Source organism: Mercurialis annua, linkage group LG3 (genome assembly GCF_937616625.2).
Source record: "Mercurialis annua linkage group LG3, ddMerAnnu1.2, whole genome shotgun sequence".
NCBI lineage: Eukaryota > Viridiplantae > Streptophyta > Magnoliopsida > Malpighiales > Euphorbiaceae > Mercurialis > Mercurialis annua.
This window is the reverse complement of record NC_065572.1, coordinates 2,995,022-3,005,309: the sequence shown is the minus strand read 5'-3', so window position 1 is coordinate 3,005,309 and position 10,288 is coordinate 2,995,022. Positions and strand designations below refer to the sequence as shown.

Below are 10,288 nucleotides of genomic sequence, written 5' to 3'. Positions count from 1 at the left end.
GTATAGTAGAATTTGGCTCATTTATTAAAAATTTAAAATATAAATTAGTTTAAATATTTATTTTTACAATTAAAGCCCTTTTTTTTCAAAAGAAATGAATGAAGTTTTATAATTACTAATAGGCCTAATGTCTTAAAAAAAACCCCGACCTTTTAGCCCCTTTTCAATCATACCCTGACGTTGAAAATTTGTCAATTTTACCCTGTTTTGCATTTTTGTGTTTCAATTGTACCCTGAAAAATTAAATTAACTTCTTTTGCGTTTGGAAATTTGTTTAAAACATTCTCCATGTCTCGCATATATTAATTGTATATTTTTAAAATTTATTTAAATTTAGTTAAATTAATTAAGAATTTAAATTAGTGTTAATTTGATTATGATTTTTAGTTAGTTTTTAAAAATAAAGGACTTATTTGTACTTTTTTGAATAAAAAAAAATTAATTTCATGTTTAGACTTAATTAATTGAATGATTTCATCATTTAAGTAAAAAAATTAACAAAAATTAAAATATTAGGGTACAATTGAAAACGGAAAATTCAAAAGTGGGTAAAATTGACAAATTTTCAACGTCGGAGTGGAATTGAAAAAAAGTTTAAAACTGAGGGGTTTTTGAGCGATTAGACCTTACTAATAATATTATACAAATATCTTAATTTGAAATAAGACAAATAGATTTGATTGGACTAAAAATAAGAATAATCTCATTCAGCAAAAATGAAAATTCACCGACTCAAAATATAAGTGAGTAGATAAGATGCTATCTTAACTTAAGTGAAGTCGCAGGTGCGAACTATACTCGTTTATGCAGCCGTTTAAAATTTAAAGTCAAAGTCTACCTCTTACAAGAGACTTACATTATTCGATTGCAAATTAATTTGAATATGTAAAGTTTAAAAGTGCCGTCTTATAGTTGAGATCCGTTTAAAAAAACTCGTAAACCATGTGCTAAACAAAAAAATGAAAATTCACGAAGCAATTATTGAAGGTAATAAGAGTTGTTCATAAAAGAAAAGGTGAAGATGCCCATTGGCACTTGCCAAAACGTGGAATGACAAGGATCTCATGCGAAGTGCCTCAATTACGTTCTAAATAACAAGACAACAAAAAAAGATGCCAATTTTCAATAAGATCTAAAAACTAGATTACTACATCTATAAAGTTCATATCATTTTCAAAATTTATTAGTATATTATATTCAATCCGATCCGATTAAATTAATTGAACATGGTCAATTATGTTCAATTAATCACCACTATTCAATACAAAATAAACAATTCACACTAAAAAATATATAAATTATATTAAATAAATCTACACCATATATTTTATAATAAAAATGTAGATTATAACTTATTCTTTGTTTGAAGAATATTTCATTCGAATATTATTACCACAATCGTCGAAAAATATATAATAATTTTTATTTTTTATAATAATTTTAATTTTTAGCTGTTTGATAGCCTATAGTATGTTACTCAAAAAAAAAAACCTATAGTATGTAATTTAAGAGTACTAAAAAATATATTTCCATCAGTTAATAATATTTTTAAAAAACATTTGCTTTAGTAGTTGATCCGTGAAAATCCATCTAACTTAAAAAAACAAAAAGTTAAAATTGTTCATGGGATTCCCATTAACTCTAACTCCTATTCATGCACCTTCAGGAACTATTCTTTTCCTCAAAAAGGTTAAAAGTTATTGATGATTCATCCAGCTTTGGATCCGACCTCTTATAAAATATACTTACAGAAAAATTGTATGTTATTGAAAAAATCTCTTAATCTTTAAATAAATATTTTAGTTAAAATTTCTGATTTTATTTAAAAAGTTATGTTTTAATATATTTTTATTTTTATCTATAAAAATTACATATACATATATAGGATAACTTAAAGATACATTGCCGGTAGATTTCTAGTACAACTTTAATACATCTTTAATATGAAATATATATAAAATAAAATAAAATTAGATATAAAGTAAAAATTTAATAGATATAAAAGATATGTTAAATTTCTAACTTATTTTAGACTATTTTTATAGATTTTTAAATATTTTTTAATACAAATGTTGCATGATGAGTGAGCTTTCATGGAAGGAAGGTCCCTTTGTTTTGGGTACACTTATAGTATTATCGAAGAAAATTATACGAAGATATTCTGTACATGTTTTTGAAAAAAATATAAAACAAATAAATTCTACATGTAATTTCCATTTTTGTTCAAACTATTGCATTTATTTTCTAAAATAAATATTAGGTTTCTTATAAAAATATAAATTTCGTCAAACTGTTTTGAAAAAGAAAAAAAACTATACTATTCAATAAAAATATCTTTTTTTTTCAATTTTTTATAAAATACGCTTTTGATATTTTTTTAAAAAGAATATCTTTAAAAAAAAGTTAAAATCATATTTTGTCAAAAAATAAAGAAACTGTATTTTTGCAAAATTTCGAAATAATATCATGTAATTTCCCCAAAAATATTCCAACAAAAAACTAAATTTATAATGTAGAATTAGACAAAATAATTAATTTATATAACCCAAAGTAAAAAGTAATAATAAAATAAAAGAAACATACCATAACAGCAACAGCACAACCTATCACTTTCCCTCCACTAAAACAAATCCCCCTACATCCAATCTCATACTAACTCATCTCAAACCCAAACCGCCACCCATCTGCCTTCCTTCCAAAACCAAACTCTACAAATCCAACGGTCACGATTACCTAATTAACCAGTTCCATATTCTATTACAATATCACTTCCCTTACCTTAAAAACCAAGCCTCTTCTTCTTCATCTTATTGCCTTCCCTGTTAGTTATCCCGCAAAACACGGCTTTATAATTTTTTTTGTTCTCTCTCTCTCTCTAGAATTTTCATTCTCTCTCTAAATCATTTTAAAATTCCTTTTTTAGCCTTTAAATCAATCAATCAGTTCAAATAAAACCAATCTTTTTTGTAATAAAGAGATTCGTAGCTGAGATTTATTTATGTTCCAGTCCTCGAATTCTCCTTTAATTTTATATTTGGCTTTGTTTTTCAATTCCTGAGGTTTTGGAAATGCGAAAAAGGTAAATTGTTGGCGTTTTCGTTTTAATTTATTGTCGTTTCTGTTCTAAAAGTGTTTAATTTTGTGTTTTTTTTGTTTTATTTTGCAGGGTGATTTAATTGGAGTAATTTGAATTGATTTTTGGGGTTTGAATTGGTATAAGTTTAGCCATATACAAGTGATTGTGTGTGGCTTAAAGGTTGGATATTATGGCTTCACATTTAGGAATACTGATGTCGAAATTGAATATGGTATCAACATCAGATCATGCCTCAGTGGTGTCTATGAACTTGTTTGTTACTTTGCTTTGTGCTTGTATTGTGATTGGTCATCTTCTTGAGGAGAATCGATGGATGAATGAGTCCATTACAGCTCTTTTGATTGTAAGTTTCTCTATATTTGAATTCAACCCGGTTTGTTATTGTACATATGGTGCGCGGAACTCATTCGAGTATTATGTTTTGGCATTTCGTGTCCATTTATGGAACTCGGAAACTTTGTATTTATAGTCTTATTTTTGTAATAATGACATTTCAGTGTTTTTTGTTGGGTTATTGTTACTATATATTCACAGTTTAGCATTTTTTCTATTTAAGCACAATCTAGAAAATGTCCCACCTTGCATCTCAACCTTTCTCAAATTTTTCATGTTATAGCCTGGTGTTGTTTTTGGCCGTGTGGATGATCAAAACGATGTCATATAAGGCACGTAGGCTATATATGCCACAAAATGAAAGGTTGGGATGTATGGTGCCATGTTTTCTAATTGTGCTTAAATCAGAGAAAAAACGCGAAAGGTGAGTGTATATATTAACAATAACCATTTTTGTTTCGGTTTTCAGTTTCAGAGTACAAGATAAAAATGTTGAAATTTTCTATAGGCGGTTTGTGTTTATGTTTGATTCTTAAACTAAAAATTTCGGATTGGCGTCTATTTTGATGGCAGGGTGTATGTACTGGGGTCGTTATTCTGCTTATTAGTGGTGGAAAAAGCTCTCATCTTTTAGTCTTCAGCGAGGATCTTTTCTTTATATATCTTCTGCCACCCATTATTTTTAATGCTGGGTATGTACGTGTGTTTCTTGTTCTTGTTTTCTTGATGTGCATGTTAAGGCATAGTTAATTATTGAAGCTAGTTACTTGAAAAGGCGACTTGCTCGAGGTTGATTTGATTTTGATCTTTTTGTTTGTGGTTTTTGCTTTCTGTTCCAGGTTTCAGGTGAAAAAGAAGCAGTTTTTTCGTAATTTCATCACTATCATACTATTTGGTGCCATCGGCACATTAATCTCCTGCTCTATCATATCTGTAGGTATGTAACCCCTTCACTCATACAGTTCATAAACAACTAGCATGGCCAGCTTTTGGTTGTTATTAAAATATTCTTACTGTATCGTTTTGATTTCCAATGTGTAAACGCCAAACATAGATCTTCTTCCGTAATCCTTTATAACATTTAGGTGCATTTTGGACTTCAGTGATCAGTTCACCTTTAATATTTTATCAATCTTTGATTAACCAAATTTTGGCATAGAATCTCAATGGTGATCAGCTTTTGGCTTTTCCATTTCTAGTCAGAATTATAATCTATAACGTAAAGCAGAATAGTTAGCATTCTTTGTTTTCACGATTGTTGTCTTTGTTGAGTTCGGTGGTCAACATGTTTTTGGGTTGGCTTAGACTGAGGAAAATGATACTCTATATTGATTATTATTTTTTATCTAACAGGTGCTATACAATTCTTCAAGCATTTTGATCTTTTAAAGCTTGAACTAGGGGATTATCTAGGTATTGAATTTATAACTCCTTTTAATTTTGATTTTGTTTTTTCGTTTATTTTTTATTTGAGACCTAACTTTGTTGTTTTACCGTCTTCAGCAATCGGTACCATATTTGCTGCAACAGATTCCGTATGCACTTTGCAGGTTGGTACTTAAAAAAGGAATAGAATGTCATGAATTTAGGTCAATTGTGGTATAGCTTTTAGCAATTGAAAGCTTTGTTTCATCTTCTGATACAGGTGCTTAATCAAGATGAGACACCCTTACTATACAGTTTGGTATTTGGGGAGGGTGTTGTAAATGATGCCACATCAGTAGTGCTTTTCAATGCAATCCAGAGCATCGATCTTACTCATTTAAATACTGGAAGTGCATGGCAGTTTATTTGCAATTTCTTCTATTTATTTCTCACAAGCACTTTGCTGGGAGTTTTTGTAAGTCTTCTTCTCTCTCTCTTTCTCTTTCTCAACTGCACACTTGAAGGCACACCATGGGCGTGCTTGAAGAGATTTGTACATTTGTTTTTTTAATTAATGGAGACCAACTGGCCTGGGGGCTACAAATCATGGGGTAGTCATTATCCCCCTGTACTCATCATAAAGGTGGTAACTCACCTAGTGTGGAGTAGAGTATATAAATTCAAAACCTCTACCCCATGGAACAAGCACTCTTATTTGCGCATCTGTATGCCTGGGAGCAATATCGTCAGTAATGCCTGAGCTTTTTTTTTTGTGCAGACTGGGCTACTGAGTGCTTACATTATCAAAAAGCTATATATCGGCAGGTACGTTGTTGTTGGAATCATGTTTCTTGGGTTCTCTCAATATTTGATTTGTAATTTTCCGTCTAGCAGTCAAATAAATTTGTAAAAATAAAAACCACATTAAAATGCAACTGGATGGGAAATTGATTTAATGAAGCCATTCAATCATGTTCCAGCAGATACTTATGACATGTGCAACTCTAGTTTCATATGCTTTGATTTTGAAGAATGGTTCAACTTGTAAATATTTGACTAAAGATGCTTGTTAGCTACTAGACAGATGACATGGATATTTCCGTCCATGCCAGCTTTAGAATTGCAGTACCATGATGATACTGTATTTACTTTGTGTCTTACATGATTCAGGCACTCTACAGATCGTGAGTTTGCGCTCATGATGCTCATGGCGTACCTTTCATATATGTTGGCTGAAGTAAGTTTTGTCTTCCCTTGCCTGAAGACCCTACTCTTTTTTTTAACACTTTGATATTTACTACGTTGGCTAACTCCTATTTTTTGCGCAGCTGTTAGATTTGAGTGGCATTCTCACTGTATTTTTCTGTGGGATTGTGATGTCCCATTACACGTGGCACAATGTAACCGAGAGTTCAAGAGTCACTAGCAAGTATGTCCTATCTCGAATTTTCTTCTATTTTGCAATCATTTTTATTTTCTAGTATGAATAAATAATCTGTTTTATCTAATCGCCACAGGCACACTTTTGCCACTATGTCTTTTGTTGCTGAGATTTTTATCTTCCTTTACGTCGGAATGGATGCCATGGACATTGAGAAGTGGAGATTTGTAAGCGACAGGTATCATATAAATAAAATTTTCAACTCCATTTTGGACTCTTTCCTTTTAGAAATCACGCAGCGCCCAATTTCAACAACATTGCTGGAACATGCCTAAGTTTTTATGTATGGTGTTTGATGCTATTTGTTTCAGCCCTGGCACATCGGTTGCAGTGAGTTCAACATTAATGGCGCTCGTGATGGTTGGAAGAGCAGCTTTTGTTTTTCCTTTATCCTTCATATCCAACTTGACCAAGAAATCACCCGTTGATAGGATTGGCTTGAAGCAACAGGTGTTTGATTCTGTTTCTTTACTCGAATCAGCTTCATGTTTTTTTTTCCTTTAATGATCTATCAAATAACTTTAACCTTAATCTCTGCAGGTTGTGATATGGTGGGCCGGTCTAATGAGAGGTGCAGTGTCAATTGCCCTTGCATATAATAAGGTAGGGTGCAAGGATATAGAATGTTGTGGAGATTCCTTCACATGGAATCATATATAACATTTGTACAACCACTACTAAATACATATGCTTTTACTTTTGCTGACTAACATCGATGAGTTTCTGATCATCATTCTTGTTGAAAATTTCAGTTTACAAGCTTGGGACATACAAATTTAAGAGAGAATGCAATAATGATTACCAGTACCATAACTGTTGTTCTCTTCAGCACTGTGGTAAAAATCTCTCCTCTCCTCATTCTTTTTGTTTTGAACATTCCTTTTTTTACGTTTTGGGAGCATGTCGTGTGCATGTTTTCTTGCTATATTTAGTTATTGCTTTAATGTAACCTAATTATCTTTGGTTTAAATTTCCTCATACTGATTTGGGTTTAAGTGTTAGTTGAGTTAATATTACATCTTCTATGGTTGGTGGCATGACAAATGACGATGCAATAGGAAAAGTTATTGTGCTCGAGTCAGTGTTTAATGAGTTTAAAGTTCACTTTGAAAAGTTAATGACGTCTTATTTTCAGTGAAAACAATTATTTTTTAAACGGATTAAATTAACCAGCTACAGAAGTCTGTGTATTTGTGCTGACTGCTGTGCATAATCGTTCTCAAATTATGTTAAATTAAGTTTTAAATTCTGTGCAGGTGTTCGGTTTGATGACTAAACCTCTTATAAGATTTTTGCTGCCACAACCAAAACACCCATTAAGAAGCCTGTCTATATCATCAGATCAAAGTACACCAAAATCATTTATGGTGCCACTTCTTGGCGAAAATCAGGACTCTTTAGACGATCTTGGTGTCAACGGTATGCATCGTCCAAACAGCATACGCGCATTTCTGACAACTCCAACTCATACTGTCCATCACTACTGGCGTAAGTTTGATGATGCATTTATGCGGCCTATGTTTGGTGGCCGAGGGTTTGTTCCAATTGTTCCTGGCTCTCCGACAGAGCGGAGTGTCCCCCCCGAGCAATGGCAATGAGAAGAAAGGCGGGAAATGTGTAAAATATGTAAAGTTATAAGGAACGCAAAGACGATAAAGGTTCATTCGGCTTTGAACCTGCTACTGAAAATTTTGCCAAGATTTACATGATTGTTAGTTTTGCAGTGTAGTATACGGTGTCTATCGCTTCATTTATGGTTGGTTTTTACTGTATTATTCTCATCAAATCACAGCTCTCTTTCCCTGTAATTTATGATGAATTTATCAAATATTCCTTGCATTCTGCTGTACAAAGATGATAAGTTGGTTTTTGAGTGGATTGAATGTTATTTTCTCTTTTGGGATTTGTTGATTCAATATGAAATTCTGAATTTGACGTGTTAAATTTTGAAAAGAGAGTTCAATCGACATTTCTTATTAGACCGTCCTGACAAAGAATTTGCTTTACTAATAATAAACAAAAATAACAGAATTTGACACTTCATAAAATGTGGAATTTGCTGTATAAAGACCGTTTAAATGTGTTGTGTAGAATTTCTGCTCGAGTCTCGTGAGCAGTGCACTTTATAAAATTAACGTTTTTCATTTTGAAAACGTATCGGAAACTTGGCGTTTCGAACATGAAACTTTTCTTTTTTACATAAGAAATCTTAAAATAATATTGTCTTGTCCTATCCTTAATGAAATGAAGATCTAAGGAGCAGTATAATTTTTGAGGTTTCTTAAGGTTTTACGAAGATTATTCGTGGGGCTTGACTGGTGTTCTTGTTGGTGGGGTAATGAAGAGGACATTGAAATGGATGAATCAAAAACAAATTTGAGTTTGGAATTCAAAAGATCTTGTACATCAAGAATTAATTTAGCTGAAGAAAGCATGCACCGGAGCTGCCACCTGGATAATAAACATGACTAAATCATTGGGAAATTTAAGTATTTATTTCAAAAATAAAAATATTTACACTTTTTATCTCAACATGTAAAAATTATAAAAAGTACCTCATATTTTTTTTTCAAATTTATATTTTTACTTTGAATATTAAAATATTTATAATTTTACTCCGTTATCATCTGGTTATTATAAATATTTCTGTAATTTATTATTTTTTTCGTAGGTTACCATACAATTACCATACAACCTTATCATACTTCATTATCATACTGCAGTGTTATGATAACAACATGATAATGTAGTGATACGAAATGATAATCACACACTGTTTTATCATAACATTATCATGTAGGTACCATAAATATTATCATCTCGGTGTCATATGGTAATATTATGATAACGACATGATAATATTATGATAACGACATGATAATATTATGATAACAATATGATAATCAAACATTATTTTTTGCAGAAAATTTTAAGAGTTGAGAAAGAATAAGAAGTGAAAAGTAGTTAAGAGTTGAGAGAAAAAGAGTATTAACCTTTCTACCTACTTTTTTTAGTCTTTTATACTATGTCTTTATTTCTCTTTGTCTGGCCCGACAAGTCTTGCTGTAATTCTCTTTGTTTGTGTAAAGGTTGTCGGAAATGTCAGAATACCTTCTGTCAGGCTGTAGCCTAGTAATCAGAGAGGTTATGCTCAGTGGAACCGAGGCATTATACACTGAGGTTTTCTTTATAGTACGTTTATGTTTCCCTGATTTGGATTTTGTTCTATGTTTATATGTTCTGATCTGGTTTGTGCTAGTTCGGTTATGTCTTGCTTCGGATTATGTCGCTTCAGTTTGGATTATGGCTGTAACGGTTTGGTTATTGGTGACCTCGGGTTATAATGCCTCTTATTGAGGTCGGTCCATTTACTGTGTTATCACATATAATGTTTTTTTATGCAGAAAATCGTTTTTTTTTTAATAATAATATTGTTTTTATGCAGGTTTTTAAATCTAAAGTTGAAAAAAATCAAAAGTAATTTATTTAGATATGAAAATTAAAATAAGTCATATTTATCATCACAAATTTAGAAAAAAAATCACTAAAATCAACATGAAATAACGGCAGAATGACGACGAAACGAAGGCGGAGCGATGAAGGAACGACGAGGAGAAAAAATGGAGAAAAAATAAAGAAATATAGAAGAAGAAGAAAAATGACGAAGAAAAATAACACAAAGAAAAAAAAGGAGAAAAAGAAGAAACAGAGAAAGAGAGATGAGAGAGAAAAAAAAAGGTGACTAATGGTCTAATAAATATGATTAGAATAAAAGAAATATAGTTAGAGTAAAATAACTCGATTTTTTATTTGTTGAGGTAGAAATCATATTATTTTAAAAAATAGAGTATTTTTTAATTTTCTCTATTTAAAATTGACCAAAAGATCAACGCGGCCCTCAAACTTGTGTTCCGGGATCAAATAAGTCAATTTTAATTTTTTGAATCAATTGGATTCAAATTTTGTATTTACGAAGTCAAATAAGTCACTTGTGTCAATTAGACTCTCAAATTTGCATTGAGAGTTACAATTTTGGGGCTACTTGATCTAAA

The 10,288-nt window shown here is 31.1% G+C and overlaps 1 protein-coding gene across 1 annotated transcript; it reads left to right on the top strand.

The window, feature by feature from the left end:
- Positions 1-2,726: 2,726 nt before the first annotated feature.
- On the top strand, positions 2,727-8,129 carry LOC126673628 (sodium/hydrogen exchanger 2). Its single transcript, XM_050367843.2, has 15 exons — positions 2,727-3,079; positions 3,167-3,440; positions 4,004-4,122; positions 4,270-4,367; positions 4,784-4,843; positions 4,934-4,980; positions 5,076-5,270; positions 5,574-5,620; positions 5,966-6,032; positions 6,124-6,224; positions 6,313-6,414; positions 6,548-6,686; positions 6,777-6,839; positions 6,989-7,072; positions 7,493-8,129. The coding sequence occupies exons 2-15, from the start codon at positions 3,267-3,269 to the stop codon at positions 7,832-7,834; spliced, it is 1,638 nt and encodes a 545-aa protein (XP_050223800.1). The 5' UTR covers positions 2,727-3,079; positions 3,167-3,266; the 3' UTR covers positions 7,835-8,129.
- Positions 8,130-10,288: the final 2,159 nt, after the last annotated feature.

Coding starts and splice junctions, on each gene's coding strand:
- LOC126673628 (XM_050367843.2), top strand. CDS start 3,267: ATGGCTTCACATTTAGGAATACTGATGTCGAAATTGAATATGGTATCA. Junction 6,415..6,547: donor TGGAGATTTGTAAGCGACAG/GTATCATATAAA, acceptor TATTTGTTTCAG/CCCTGGCACATCGGTTGCAG. Junction 6,840..6,988: donor TTGCCCTTGCATATAATAAG/GTAGGGTGCAAG, acceptor TGAAAATTTCAG/TTTACAAGCTTGGGACATAC.